Source organism: Lacerta agilis, chromosome 16, assembly GCF_009819535.1.
Source record: "Lacerta agilis isolate rLacAgi1 chromosome 16, rLacAgi1.pri, whole genome shotgun sequence".
NCBI classification, from domain to species: Eukaryota; Metazoa; Chordata; class Lepidosauria; order Squamata; family Lacertidae; genus Lacerta; species Lacerta agilis.
Window position 1 is genome coordinate 29,283,952 of NC_046327.1, and position 15,182 is coordinate 29,299,133.

A 15,182-nucleotide genomic window follows, 5' to 3' on the forward strand; every position below is an offset into this window, starting at 1 on the left:
TTATGTTTTGACAACTTGCATGGGGCGTCGGGGTGTAGGCTATATGTTTAACTTGCTCTTAGACTGTCTTGTTTGTTTTCGTGAATTGCATTGTAATAACCAGCATCTACAAACAACAAAAATCTGATTGACGATAAGCAAGGGAATTCAGAGAGTTACATTCCAAAAGTCATAGTAAGCCAAGACAGATTTAAATCAGCATCATGTTACGCTACAATATAATACTGCTTCTCAATGTGAGTGGTGATAGTTATCGTTTATAAATATCTAGGATTTCCGTTTTGCTATTTCTTTGTTTCATTCATTCATTCATTCATTCATTCATTCATTCATTTGTATGTCCTCTTTCTGCCTCTTTGTTCTCATAGCCTGAAGGCATTGAAAGAGAACTAACTCAGAGCAGCCTTATCTGTGCAAAAGGTAAGAGGGTTGCTCTCTTCTGGTGGACTACTATGAGCATGGGAACTGGAGGAACCTGTCAAAAAGTAATGAAGGGTTCATGGGATCAACTAATAGTACTGTACTGGGGATGCTGCCTTTTTCCTGCTACCTGCAAATAAAATAAAAATAAAGAAGAGCCTTGCATCACTTCTGCTGCAAATTTTCTATGCTCGGCTTATATGGGGGAAATGATTAAACCTGGGTTTAGGGGTTTGTTTTTGAGCTCTGTCAAATCATTAGGATGTACCAAGTCAGAAGAGGAATGGTTCCAACATTCTCCTCTCCTCAGCTGAATTTCTGTTGATTTTTGGTGTTCCAAATTACCTGGGATTGTTTCTGAAGTGGAACTGGGTTCTTTTGTTCTAGTTTTCATATATATCTGAATGTTGTACATAGCACAAACACAGGCAGTTTGCTGCAGTTCAATTCATTTTGTCTTCCATTCCTCTACATACCTAGTGTGCAAAAAAGCAATTTTTTTACAGTATTTATGACTAGTTGACTATTCTTTTTGCACAGTGTTTCACTAATGTGCAGGAACATCAGTAAGAAAATAGACAAAAAGCCTTGTATGGTAACATCAAGACTGCTCGACTGTGAGTGGGTCGTCATGAGATCTAGGGCTTCAGTTCTTATGTCCCAGTTACTGTATGGAATTCCTTGTCCAGAAAAAAATATGCCTGGCCAATCTTTGTGCAATGGCCGGGCAATTTTCTCTGGGCAAGATCTTTTGTGAATGGGATGGTGTCAGGGCTGAGCTGCTGTCAGCTGTCAGAGATGAACCAGGAATGGTGTCATGGTATCGCAGTGGAAGAACTGAGATTGACCCCTATCAATCATGGAAGGAAGCCAGGAGAGCACTTGGAGGCTGTGTTGCCAAGGGGCCCTTCAAAACCTGGAGACCTAGAAAAAACCTGCCTCACATAGCAGTGACACTCACAGCAAGCTTTTGAATTGTATATGTGAACAAACAGAACAGGACTCTCCCACATTTATAAATAGGTAGCAAGATCAATCTCTTGAGGTTGACTGTCGTACACCTATTTATGCTTATTTTCTGCATGTAGCACTTGGTTTCTATACTCCTTTGCATTTAAATAAATAAATAAGATTGGTAAAATAAACTATTGAACTATGCAGGACAAATTAGTTAATTTGAAACCCAAGAAAGAAAGAGAACTCTGAACTTTAAAATAAGGGCTAAATGTTTAATGCATATCTGTTAAGCTTTGTGTATAGATTTTTACATTAGGAAAACTTATATATGTCACTTGTAACACGATGAAGATGATTTAAAATTGAAACAGTAAGAGTATAAGGTTTTTTAAGAACGTGCATGAAAGCGTATTAAATAATGAAACCAAGATCGGGAGGGGAGTCCATCAAAATTATGGTTCAAAATTTTGTTGAACGTTTTTTGTTATATTTAGAAATTTAATAAATGGTTATTTTATAAATGCATTTAAATACATTTTAAGTTTAATGTTTTAATTGCAGGTGCTGTCGTCTCTGAGCCAGTGTCTCTGAAACTCCCTGAAAATCTGGTGGAAGGATCAGCCAGAGCTTACTTCTCTTGCATAGGTCAGTTTATAGGTTTCTTGCAAGGACAAGGTTGTCATTCACTCTCACTCATTTGGGTAGTAATCTTGGAGATGTTTTAATTGGAATCTTACTTTGCTTCTTATGAGTCAGGGGACATCTTGCATGTCAGAAAAGATTTGTCTGTTTTTCTTTTAGCCTTTTACTACCTCTCCATAGGGACGCGGGTGGCGCTGTGGGTTAAACCACAGAGCCTAGGGCTTGCTGATCAGAAGGTCGGCGGTTCGAATCCCCTTGACGGGGTGAGCTCCCGTTGCTGGGTCCCAGCTCCTGCCCACCTAGCAGTTCGAAAGCACATCAAAGTGCAAGTAGATAAATAGATACCGCTCTGGTGGGAAGGTAAACAGTGTTTCCGTGCGCTGCTCTGGTTCGCCAGAAGCCACTTAGTCATGCTGGCCACATGACCTGGAAGCTGTACGCCGGCTCCCTCGGCCAGTAAAGCGAGATGAGTGCTGCAACCCCAGAGTCGGACACGACTGGACCTAATGGTCAGGGGTCCCGTTACCTTTACCTTTACTTCTCCATAGGCGTAAAGGCTTTACTTCCACTTCTGACTTTGCAATTGGCAAAGCTACAGATTTCACATGCCATGCAGCTCCTCCTCAGTAAACCATTCTTGTCTTGGCAAAGATATATGGCATTTTTACTGGTGTTCCTGTGACTATTTTTGCTCCCTTGTTGAGCCTCCCTAGTTCAAATGCAAGAGCTCCCATGTTCAGGCATCAGGAAATGAGTTCCACATGGTAACAATCCATATAGATGTCATATGTTCATAAGTCTAACTATGCACACCAGCCCAGTCTCAAGGAGCACAATTTCCACACAAGCATATGTTCTCAGCAACCAGTGATGTTTGATAGCTCCATGGAATAAGGCTAGCATGTATGCAAAAGTGTAGCAATTTCTGCATGTGTAATGAGCATCCAGAAGCATTTTTGGGCAGCTTTCATGAGGGGACTATTCTAGGGGTGTGCATCAACACCAATATTTAGCTTAGACCCCCTCCCTCCCTTTGCATTTTAAACAGTCTGATTTGGCTCAGATCACTTTGGAGCTGCCTGATCCATCTTGAGGGTTCAAGTCTTCTTGGTTCTTTCTTCTCCATTCACCATTGGGAAATTTAAAAAATGACCTTTACATCTCTCTCTCTCTCTTGGTGTTATGTCTCCCCACCCCCACCCCTACTACTAAAGAAATAATAGTCCCTCCAGAAAACATTTTTCTGAAATGTTTAAGATAATTTTTATTGTTGTTAATTTTACTGTGTTAAATGTGCATTCTGTCGTTGACCTCCTTGGTAATGCATTTATTTTGAAATCTTTAAGATAATATTTTAGTTTCCTGTTAATGCATTCCTGCCTTGAATGTATATTTTATATTTGACATTTATTCTGGATTGTTTTGTTGGATGTAGGTTGTAAACCTCTTGGAGAATTTTTTTTCTCTTAAAAAATATAAAGCGGTATAGAAATGAAATGATGAAGAAATTAGAGCAAAAAGGTCCAGAGCCTTTTGTACAAGGTGCCTCTAAAATACAGAATGTGATCTCTTTTTTTAAAAAAAAAAGAGGCTTTTTTTATTTTGGGTACAGAATTGGATGAAATTTGCAGGCAAGGCTGCCGCTTCTGAGTGTATGAATCCTGGCAAAACTCAGCAGGGTAGCTTCAGTGGTTTTCTCACAAGGGCAGCCATTGCAGTTTTAGGGTCGGAATCACTTAATCTCTCCCAGTGTCTTCTGAACAATTTGTCTAAAATATTATAGACATAAGAGAGGTACCTCTGGTTAAGAAACCTGCTAAACAGGTCCAGGGTTTTTGTGCTCAGCATCTTTAAAGTTCCTTTTGGGTTGGGAAGAACAAAAAGGGATTTGCTTTTCCAGGTAAAATCATTCCCTCTGGTTTTTAACTGAATTTGGCTGTCCCAGCAGGGCTTTTCATTTGGCTTTTCACCACTCTATTGCTTGCTCTTCCTCCAACATCCCTGATATTACAATGTAGGATAAGTAGGTTGGAGAAGAAAATTGATCCGGGTCTCATTTGAAGCCGAACCTATCAAATTCACACTTTCAGAAGCAATGTGTGAATGGAAACACAGCAGTCTTTTGAAATGTTCACAGTTTGCTGTGCAGTTTGCCAAGCGAACAATGCTTACAAAAATGCATTTGCAAAAATGAAGGGGGAAACGTGCAGAAAAATGAAATATGTTGGTGAAAATACAAGTGCATTGTGCTGGGGGGAACGGCTTGCAAAAATATGCACATATGCCATGCTCACGAAACAATATTTTTGACAGGAGACCTCATGGGCACAGCCATGCAGAACCTTCACCAACTTCTCCGGATGCCCTATGGCTGTGGGGAGCAGAACATGGCGCTCTTTGCACCCATCATTTACGTCATGGAATATCTAAATGCAACAGGACAACTGGATGAGGAGACCAAATCCAAGTCCATTGGATACTTAACCGCTGGTAGGAGGCTTGTGGGCTTTCCATGGTCGTCACGTTTGCCACAGTGTGAACAGAATACTAGACTAGATGGACCTTTCCTCTGATTGATTAGTGCTCTCCTTACATCCTTATGGCTAACACTTACCTTGGCATTCATTTTGCCCGGGACTAAATGTGGCATTGGATTGAACTGCATGTACACAAACACACATACTGCCCGTCATCTTCTCTGAAAATTGCCACTGGAAAGGCCATTTTACTTTTGAAACACAACGTGGATCTGCATTTGTGGATCCAGGCTTTTAATTTAATTAAGAACACTTAACGGTCAGGGGTCCCTTTACCTTTAAGTCCAGTCGCGAACGGCTCAGGGGTTGCGGCGCTCATCTCACTTTACTGGCCGAGGGAGCTGACGTTTGTCCGCAGGCAGCTTTCTGGGTTATGTGGCCAGCATGACTAAGCTGCTTCTGGCGAACCAGAGCAGCACACATAAATGCCGTTTACCTTCCCGCTAGAGCGGTACCTATTTATCTACTTGCACTTTGATGTGCTTTCAAACTGCTAGGTTGGCAGGAGCAGGGACCGAACAACGGGAGCTCAGCCCATTGCGGGGATTCAAACTGCTGACCTTCTGATCGGCAAGCCCTAGGCTCTGTGGTTTAGACCGGCATCCCTAAGAACACTTAAGGTTGTTCTAATCATATAGTCACATTTTACGTAACAACCATGTAGATCACCTTGAGCACTTTAGGGAAATCAAGGGTTGGATCTACACTGACCTGTTTAACGTTTCCCCCCTCTATTGGAACAGTATTATATATGTTCTAAAACGTCACAGGGCATGCTTGTTAATTAAAACATTTTCTACCTTGTTTTTGTCCCCGTCAAATGTAAGTAATGCCCGGTCACACCGTTTTCCAAAATGCTGTTTCTTTCCTGCGGCTGCGGGCTGGTTGCCCTGCTCCTCTCTCTGGGGTCGCATTTTAATTCTTCCTCCCTCCGTGTCCTTTGGAAGAAGCAAAGGGCAGGAGGAGAAACTAAACACGGCCCCTTGAATGACATTGGATGGCGTTGGAGTTTGAATGCAGTAAAAAAAAGTAAAACGCTGCATAGGAATATGCAAACAGTTTTTCACCGGTATAGCAGCATAAAATGATTAAAAATTAAGCAATAAAAAGATAAGGCAATAACACATTATGAATGTAAAAAGTAGGATGTCATGTGCCCATCTACATTATCAAAAGCATTTTTAACTCTTCCTTAACATTAAAAACGGTGAGTGTAGGTTCACCTTAGGTACATGTCCAGAGGCAAGATGGTACATCTTGGGTAGGGACTCTACCTTCTTGAAGCCTTCTTTGAATTGCTCAACATTTTGCTCAGAAGATGCACAAAATTTGTCTTCTGTAATAATGCCACCAGTGCCAGAGTAGGCAATTAATCACCCTGGTTAAGGCTGCAATCCTAGGGTAGGAGTCAACTAATAAGTTCCACTAGTGGAAGTCAGTACGAAGTCTCCCATTAGTGCAACAGGGATCCTCACATCTTCTCCCCCTGTACACACCCCAAAATTGGCTTGGGGGTTCAGGAGAACCCCTAGACCAGTGTACAAGGGGAGGAATGGGGGGAACCATTACATCTGCCAAACTGAAAAGTTTGGACTGACAAAACAATTGCTATAAAGCCACAATGAATTCTTCCCCTGGACACATTTACAGTGGACGCTCGGGTTGCAAACGCGATCTGTGCGGGAGGCGCGTTCGCAACCTGCAACCCACGCCGTTGTGTCTGCGCACAATTTGGCGCAGTGCGCAACCCGAGGTATGACTGTGCTTAGAAGTAAGCCCTTGTCGACAACACATGAACATGCTTTGGAAACATGCATAGGATTGTGCTGCACTTTTAAACCGCTACATTGCAAACACAAGTATTGGGGGCTTTTCACTTCATGTTAAAATAATGTTTTGTTTTAAAAATGTGTGCTCAGGTTGTTTAAAAAAAAAAAACTACGGACTTTTCCGCATTCTTTTTTCAGGGTATCAGAGACAGCTGTCTTATAAGCACCCAGATGGGTCCTACAGTGCCTTTGGGAGCAGGGACAAGGAAGGCAACACCTGGTGAGAGCTTGGAAACTGCAGTAGTGTGACTGGTCACAGTGAGTGGATGCTTTAAGCAAGATGGTAGCCAGTTCTTCTCTGTTTACATGGGATAACATTTCATGAAGTGAACTATAGTCCACAGAAAGGTTGCGCTGTAGTGTCACTCTTCAAGGTGCCACAAGGCTCTTTCTTTTTCTCCTCTGGTCACTAACAATAATAATAATGATGTGAAATGTCCTGGGATATCTTGATGAAGGATGGTATATAAATTTAGCAACACCAACAACATTAATAATAATTTATTACTTATATCCCGCCCATCTGGCTGGGGGCCCCCAGCCACTCTGGGCAGCTTCCACATAATAAAAACACCACAAAACAGCAAATATTATAATTAATAAAGATTAAAAGCTTCCCTAAATGGGACTGCCTTCAGGTGTCTTCTAAAAGTCAAATAGTTGTTTATTTCCTTGACATCTGATGGGAGGGTGTTCCACAGGGTGGGCGCCACTACCAAGAAGGCCCTCTGTCTGGTTCCCTGTAACCTCACTTCTTGCAGTCAGGGAACCACTAGAAGGCCCTCAGAGCTGGACCTCAGTGTTCAGGCTGATGTGGGTGGAGACGCTCCTTTGGGTATACAGGGCTAGAGGATTCTAGCCCAATAGCTGGGCTAGAGTAAGGTCATACTGACAATGGGTCAGAACCAGTGGCGGAGCTAGGCTCCCCGGCACCCGGGGCGGCAAAGGAAACGCCCCGGGGACGGGGCGTCGCGACGCCACATTGTGACATCACGATGCCCCGCCCCCGGGGCGTTTCCGGGAGTGCCGCTGCCGCTCCCGGGGGCGACTGAGCCGACTCTGCTGCTCCCGGGGCGACTGAGCGAGCGGCAGCGCGTGGGGGTGAATGGTGGGAGGGGCTGCCGCTTGTCACCCCCATGCGCCACCGCTTGCTCCGTCGCCCCGGGAGCAACAGCGCACGGCCGAGGGAGCACCCCGTCCACGCAGCGCTGCTGCTCCCAGGGTGACCGGCGTTGCGTGGGGAGTGGCGGGAGGGGCCGCCGCTTGTCACGGCTGACACTCGGGGTGTACCGCACCCACCGCACCCCCCTAGCGACGCCCCTGGTCAGAACCATGGAGTCTCAGTGGGTTGCCAGTGATGGCAGTAGTTAGACTGCAGCAAGGATTTGAGTGGCTTATTATGGTTGTATTACTATTATTAGTCGCTTTTTCTCACAGACTGACCCAAAGCAACATACATTAAAACCAATAAAGAGCATCCAATAAAAATCTAAAGAGGCAACTCTTATATATCCCACCCCACTAAAAGACGTCACAGTGCAACTCTTCAAATCAAGAGCAAGAGCACGGGACAAGAGAAAAGTCTTAAATAGATAAAGATGACCCCAGGCGTGCCTCACTGGAAGAGCTTTCCACAAGTGAGAACCACCACTGAAAAGACCCAAACTCATCTTGCCACCCTCCAAACCTTGCCTGGAGGGGGCATATGATGAAGGGTCTCATGGGGGGGAAAGGCAGTCCTTGAGATACTTAGGTCTTGAGCCACATAAGACTTCCCTCAAAATCAGGTTTAATTCAATTTGAACTATAAAGCCAGCACTTTGAATCAAGCCTTGTTTTGTGGGAAATTTTGCCTTAGGACAGGGGCGGGCAGTGGGCCAGATTTTAATCTCCTCACCACTGGTGGGGGCAAATTTGACAGGTGAGCAAGGCTACCCACCACTGCCTTAACTTACAGAGGACAAAAAAGAAGTATTATCTTTATTTAGCTTACTCAGGAATGGAACACTTTAAAATGTAACAGTGCAACCATATGCATGTCTATTCAGAAATCAGTAAAGGTAAAAGGTAAATAATCCCTGGACAGTTAAGTCCAGTTAAAGGAGACTATGGGGTGCGGCACTCATCTCGCTTTCAGGCCGAGGGAGCCGGTGTTTGTCCACAGACAGCTTTCCAGGTCATGTGGCCAGCATGACTAAACCACTTCTGGTGCAATGGAACACCGTGATGGAAGCCAGAGCGCACAGAAACGCCATTTACCTTCCCGCCACAGTGATACCTATCTACTCGTACTGGGCTGCTTTCGAACTGCTAGGTGGGCAGGAGCTGGGACAGAGCAACGGGAGCTCACCCCGTCGCAGGGATCCAAGCTGCCAACCTTCTGATTAGCAAGCCCAAGAGGCTCAGTGGTTTAGACCACAGCGCCACCCACTCCCACTGGGCTCAAGACAGCTTGACCTGAGTTTGGCTGTGATTGCTAATATTCCATGGCATTCTTTTGCAGGCTCACTGGCTTCACGTACAAGTCTTTTGCAAGAGCTTCACATACCATTTTTATTGATCCAAATGTCCAAACTCAAAGCGTCATCTGGCTGTCCAGCAAGCAAAAATCAGATGGATGTTTCCAAAATGTTGGAAAACTCTTTAACAACGCAATGAAGGTGATGGCTATGGGCTTGTTGGTTTGTTGCAAAGCTCTCCTTCTGGGGTGGTGATGGGGTTTTTTTTACTTCCTGGCAAATGTCGTGCTTCCTCTCCCTGAGATTTCTGACCCTTAGTCAGTACCTGTATTGTTTGGAGATAGGCTGGGAGAAGGAGAAAGAGAGAGAGCTGGGGAAGCAAGAGTCTTCTTGTTAGTATTACACATGACCTAGATTTAAGTGAGCCGTGAAGTTTCCTGCCGTCACCTCTGAATCTCAGCTTAAACCTCTCAGCCAGCTGCACACCACAGGACTATTATAAGGATAGAATGGGATAACTACTAGGTATGTCACCTTGAGACACTCGGATAAAAAGTGGGGAACCAATGTGATTTTAATAACAATCATAATGGGCCTTTCAACAGCAGGTAAAGACCTTCATGTTCCAAGATGCTTTTGGGGACCTCACCAAGCCTGCTATTTGCCTCCATGCTGTCCATTTCCTTCCTTCCTTCCTTCCTTCCTTCCTTCCTTCCTTTTTTTAACTTGTTCTCTCTTTTTGTGTTGTGCATGTCAAGGGAGGAGTACAAGATGAGCTTTCACTGTCGGCCTACATCACTGCAGCTCTCATTGAGTCTGGATTCCTCAGCTCGGTATGTATTTTCTGGTATTGTCCAGTTGATTTAGTTCAGGGTCAAAGCCAGTGCATGTAATAGTAGACTGGGGAGAAATAGTTTAGGCATATAAAAATGGTGGAGAAAGAAGACCATACATGGACTATTGTCCATGTTTCTGTTTTGAATATTGGATGCAGTATCTCTGGAAGAACAGCATTGGTTGTTTGTTTGATGTTTTTTATCTGTTTGATGTTTTTTTGTGGCATCTGCAAACTCTGACACAGCCTTTCTCCCCCTCCAACCCAGCATCCAGTGGTCCGAAATGCCTTGTATTGCTTGGAGGCCGGATTAGAAAAGGGAAATATCACTGTCTATGACAAAGCACTTCTTGCTTATGCCTTTCGCCTAGCTGGTAATAAGCCCAAAACAGATCTCTTATTGAATGAGCTGATTAAATCGGCTACGAAAGTGGGTGAGTCGCATTTCCCAAAATGTTGACATATTCAACAGAATGAATGACATGTTGAAACAATAATGAGCAGTCATGTGAGCAAAATTATATAATGTTGCGGACATTCAGGAGTGCCAACCAGGCAGAGGGCCTTCTCGGTAGTGGCGCCCGCCCTGTGGAATGCCCTCCCATCAGGTGTCAAGGAAATAAACAACTAGCTGGCTTTTAGAAAGCATCTGAAGGCAGCCTTGTTTTTAATATTCTGTTGGGAGCTGCGCAGAGTGGCTGGGGAGGCCAGGCCAGATGGGCGGGATATAAGTAATAAATTTATTATTATTATTATTATTATTATTATTATTATTATTATTATTATTATTCGCACATAGGCTGGACCCTCCATTACACTCACCAAATAAGACCCAAATTTGCATAAAATCTGCATACACATTGTGTCACATACAAATTTGTACCCTTTTTTTCAGGCAGGGGTAGAGCACACAAAAATGAATCAGGAGTCACAAGTAATAAGCTGTCCAGCAAACAGAATACCAACAGGTGAAGCAATCCCCCAAATTGTAGTCCCATACAGTACTATGAAAAGCTTACTCAATTGAATAACTGCCTGCCACATAGCTGATAAAAGCATGCGAGCTCTGCTCCTCTCTAGTGCCAACCCTATACCATGCAAAGAACTCAGGTTTAATGAGTTGTAACTTGTAAACGAGCCTATGCTACTGTAAATCTTTTATGGAGCTTTTAGGTAGACAATACTGCATTCGTTGAGTGACCAGATGTGGCATTTCAGGTGGAAGGGGTCAAAAGTGACTTAAGATTTATAGCAGTTCTGCTCAGATGCTCACACTTGGATAAATTCAAGATTTAAATAGTTAAAAAGCAAACAGTGTGTTCATTTCCTGGTGTTGTATATTAGTACCTCATAACAGCTACAGCATTTCTTTCTCTCTCTCTCTCTCTCTCTCTCTCTCTCTCTCTCTCTCTCTCCCCCCCCCCTTAATTTCTGAACAAAGGGGATTTGAGATTCCCGCTCAGTCATGAAGCTCACTCGGTACCCTTGAGTCAGGCACTGTCTCTTCGGCTAACTTGCCTCACGGGATTCTTTTGAAAGTAAAATGGAAAGGGAAAGAACTGCTATCAGAGTAGCTAAATTGCAGCTAGGAAGGCAACATCGTGTGCAATACTGACTCTTTTCTTGAAATTAAAACAATGTCCAAATACTTGTTAAAATATTCAAAAGCTTTAACTTGCAGAACATATAGCTAAAGAAGGATACACACACACACACCAATTCCAAGAACCTCCATAACCAGAGAGGGGGTTTATGGGGGGCATTCACCCTTCCCTGAATATTGCTGCTATAGTTAATTTAACCAACCCGCCCTCCCCCATTCCACTGTTGCATTTCCTTAAGGAAGAAAACAACACATCAAGAGATCATACAACTACTTCAATTATGAAGCACATAGTGAACATTTCTCTCCATTCCACGCTGTTAAAAACAGCAACAAGATGTTTGGGCCGTTCAATATGTTTAAAATTAACTTGTGTAACTGTATATTGGGTGGGGGGGGGAGAGGAAAAAAAGAGGTGATGAGACTAGAAATTAAAGCTGAATAAAGTCTGGTGGTCTCTATACAGTAGCTTAATGAGGCAGATCTCTGCTTCTGTGACATTTCCCCCCTGGATCTGGAGGAAGAGCATCAGATTCCTGCAAGGAAATATTGGTTTGATCTGCCTCTGGACTGTTTCCTTAAGCTTCTCTTTCAATTGTTAGGTGGCTCATTATTTTGGGAGCGTGAGGATAAGCCACCTGCAGAAGAGTCTCCTTCCTTCTACCCTCGTGCCTCATCGGTTGAGGTCGAGATAGCTGCCTATGTGCTCCTCGCACTGCTCACCGGGACCACACCGACTCCAGCACAACTGACAACAGCTTCGCAGATTGTGCTTTGGCTTACCAAGCAGCAGAATCCTTATGGAGGCTTCAGCAGCACCCAGGTATAGTAACTCCTGTGCTCTTTCCTGCATCGCATGGGCTACACCCAGGGCTCTGCATAATGGAAGGGATACCATTGATGACATGGTATCAAAAAGTTTGGCAGATTGCTTTGAATGAAAAACTCACTGATAAATTGAAAGTTGGAAAAGGGAAATGGTGCAAAGATGCAATTTCCCATGGAACAATACTGTTTTATTGCATACATGAGTGGAGAACAAAACGAGTCTACAGGATTTTTTTTGTTGATCTAGACCGGGTACAGTAATATCCTTTACTTTTTACGTATCCATAATCAGGAAAAGAAGAAAGAGATATGTAGATTGCTTTTTGTATTGTGCTGTATCCTGGGGTGGAGGGAGGGAGTGCTTTTAGTTGCCAATTTTGAAAATTTCAAGATATTAAAAGGTGATAAAGGAACAACTCTGGCCTGTAAGAGAAATTTATAAACCTTTTCTCCACATGGAATTTGAACAAAGCTTTAAGCATCCTTTCGTTGCTGCTATTCTCTTGCAGGATACGGTAGTGGCTATACAAGCTTTGGCTCTGTTCAGCCAATATACCTTCTCTAAGGATGGCCGGAACTCAGTCAGGATCCATTCCAACAAGCCTTTTGAGAGAATCTTTGAAGTGAACAATGACAATCGCCTGTTGCTGCAGCGGACTTCCCTGCCTGACGTTCCAGGAGAGTATACAGTGGATGTGAATGGCACTGGGTGTGTCTTTGCACAGGTAATTGCTGATGCACCTTCAGGGCTGTCTTAAGCATATGCGGCGCCGGGGTACAAAGATCCGCCTGGCGTCCCCGTCCCCCCAGTTGCTCAGTCCCAGGCATACAGGAGGGCGGAGCCAGCCGGATGCTGGCTCAGTCGCCCCTGAACTCACAGCCTGCCACGATGCTCCAACCGATGGGTGGGCTCTTCCCCAGACTCAACTCTTGGGCCCCAGACTCTCAGCCTGGAGCCCCTGAGAGCCCGGCACCCAGGTGCCCTGCACCCCTAGCGCCTATGGATAAGATGGCCCTGTGCACCATGCACACTTGCGAAGATGAAAAGGATTTCAAATGCCATTTTTACTATGTGCACATTATTCCTTGTGGCACTAGCCAGGGATGGCGGCAGGATTTCCTGAGCCCGGTACACTATATGTGGATTGGGGGCCCTGCTTCACTGGCCCACCCCACAATCTGTTGATTATGTTGTTGATGATGATGATGATGATGTTCATAGAATCATAGAATTGGAAATGACCACAAGGGCAATCTAGTCCAACCCCCTGCCTGCAATGCAGGAATCTTTTGCCTAACCCACAACCCTGAGATTAAGATTAAGATACAGGTGGGTAGCCGTATTGGTCTGCCATAGTCGAAACAAAATAGAAAATTCTTTCCAGTAGCACCAGTTGGTCTCTAAGGTGCTACTGGAAAGAATTGTCTATTTTGTCCTGAGATTAAGAGTCCCATACCGACTGAGCTAAGCAGGCAATTCATTATTATTAATTTAATTTATTTACCGCTTTATGTTTTTAAGAGAGAGAGAAACCTCAAAGCGGTTTGCGACACATTAAAGCATCAAATAAAACGATCCAGAACAGAACGTTGCTGAAGAAAGTCAGATATAAAGTATACTTTCAAAGCAACATAATTAACAGGAAACTTACCTTAAAGATTCAAAATAAAACAGAATGTCTCTGTGGACACAAATTCTGCTTGCAAAGCTAATTTGGCTTTGTATGAGGGGATAGGTGGTGGTTGGCAGGAACCAAGCAATACTTCTAGGAACTAAAAGAATATGCAAAATATGTGGACATGAGTGATAGCAGGATACACATGACCACCACAGGCAACAATGTCTCTCTCATTTACTATCATTTAAGACTCTAAATAAGCTAGTGACTCTCTTCAAGACTATGCCTTTCACACACATTGTGAAGGCCACATTGCCTTGAGTTTATTTTTTCACTCCCCTGTTTTTTATTCTATGTTTTCTAGGCAGTTATGAGATACAACGTCCTCCTTCCCAAAAAGTCTTCTGGGTTTTTCCTCTCTGTGCAGACGGCAAATGTCTCTTGTGGAGACACCTTCCAGACAAAGTTTGCCATTGCCATCACAGCCAGGTACCTTTTTATCAACCTCGTGTGCATAGATTGTATGTGTGTGGAAGGGAAAGAAAGCGAGGTGTAACTTTAAACCACAGTTGCAAAGAGACAGAGCAGAACAGTTCTGCGGCTGGGTACATTCCTGTATGTGCTTCTATTGCCAACCTTTTAAAATGGGGTTTCTCCTGTGACTTTCTGTACAGTAGTCTGGCATGTAAACAATAAGCTGGCGAAGGTTGCAGTCCTGTGCATTTAGGCCTAATCTCCATTGATAACAGGTGTTTCTCTGGGTATGCATGCAGAAGGGATAACTACAGGGACTGAATATGGATTGATATGGACAATATGAGTGTGTTGCTGGAGTAACTGGACATGAGAAAGGGTTAATTTCCTTCATGAGCATAAATCACCCCATGGATGAGCTAATCGCAAGTGCAAGATCAGCCAGGCCAGTTGCTATGGTAACGGCCCAGTGCCCCAACTATATCTGTGAATTAATGCATGTCAGCTCACTTGCAGAGTCTGTTAGTAGAGTTGTCCAGTGTTACGTCTTTCTTGATTTGCTGAAATTATTTAGAGCAACGGAGATACTTTGTATCTGTATATATCTGTATCTACAAGTTGTACATATCTACATCCATAACTCTTTTACTAAGCCTCATCTTCTGCAACAAGAAACTATCTGAACCTTTCTCTGCTTCCGTGTAGTGACTGGTACAGGGAACAACTTCCACTGTGTGGGTATCTCACCTGAGATTTCCAACATGTGTGTAATTAGCAATTATGAAAATGTTTTAGTACCCCTAAGATTTCAGCCCAACAACCATCAGATGTATAGACAGCAGGTCCCTCTGTCGTATGTTAGCTATCTAGCTTCCCACAAACCGCTCCCCGGTCCCCAAATGGGCAGCTGCTGCCATAGTACTGGAGATTGCGTTTCCTAGAAGTACATACTGGAGTCATTTACCAGTCAAGTGGGCAC

At 43.8% G+C, this 15,182-nt stretch overlaps 1 protein-coding gene across 1 annotated transcript in view; it reads left to right on the forward strand.

Annotated features, from left to right (window-relative positions):
• LOC117061166 (ovostatin-like) overlaps nucleotides 1–15,182 on the forward strand; it is a 55,294-nt gene that overhangs the window by 36,197 nt on the left and 3,915 nt on the right. The window contains exons 22-31 of the mRNA XM_033173851.1: nucleotides 369–420; nucleotides 1,939–2,022; nucleotides 4,333–4,509; nucleotides 6,524–6,605; nucleotides 8,889–9,045; nucleotides 9,603–9,677; nucleotides 9,948–10,113; nucleotides 11,885–12,105; nucleotides 12,620–12,835; nucleotides 14,094–14,218. Coding sequence (XP_033029742.1) covers nucleotides 369–420; nucleotides 1,939–2,022; nucleotides 4,333–4,509; nucleotides 6,524–6,605; nucleotides 8,889–9,045; nucleotides 9,603–9,677; nucleotides 9,948–10,113; nucleotides 11,885–12,105; nucleotides 12,620–12,835; nucleotides 14,094–14,218 — 1,355 coding nt within the window. The remainder of the gene's footprint in view (nucleotides 1–368; nucleotides 421–1,938; nucleotides 2,023–4,332; nucleotides 4,510–6,523; nucleotides 6,606–8,888; nucleotides 9,046–9,602; nucleotides 9,678–9,947; nucleotides 10,114–11,884; nucleotides 12,106–12,619; nucleotides 12,836–14,093; nucleotides 14,219–15,182) is intronic.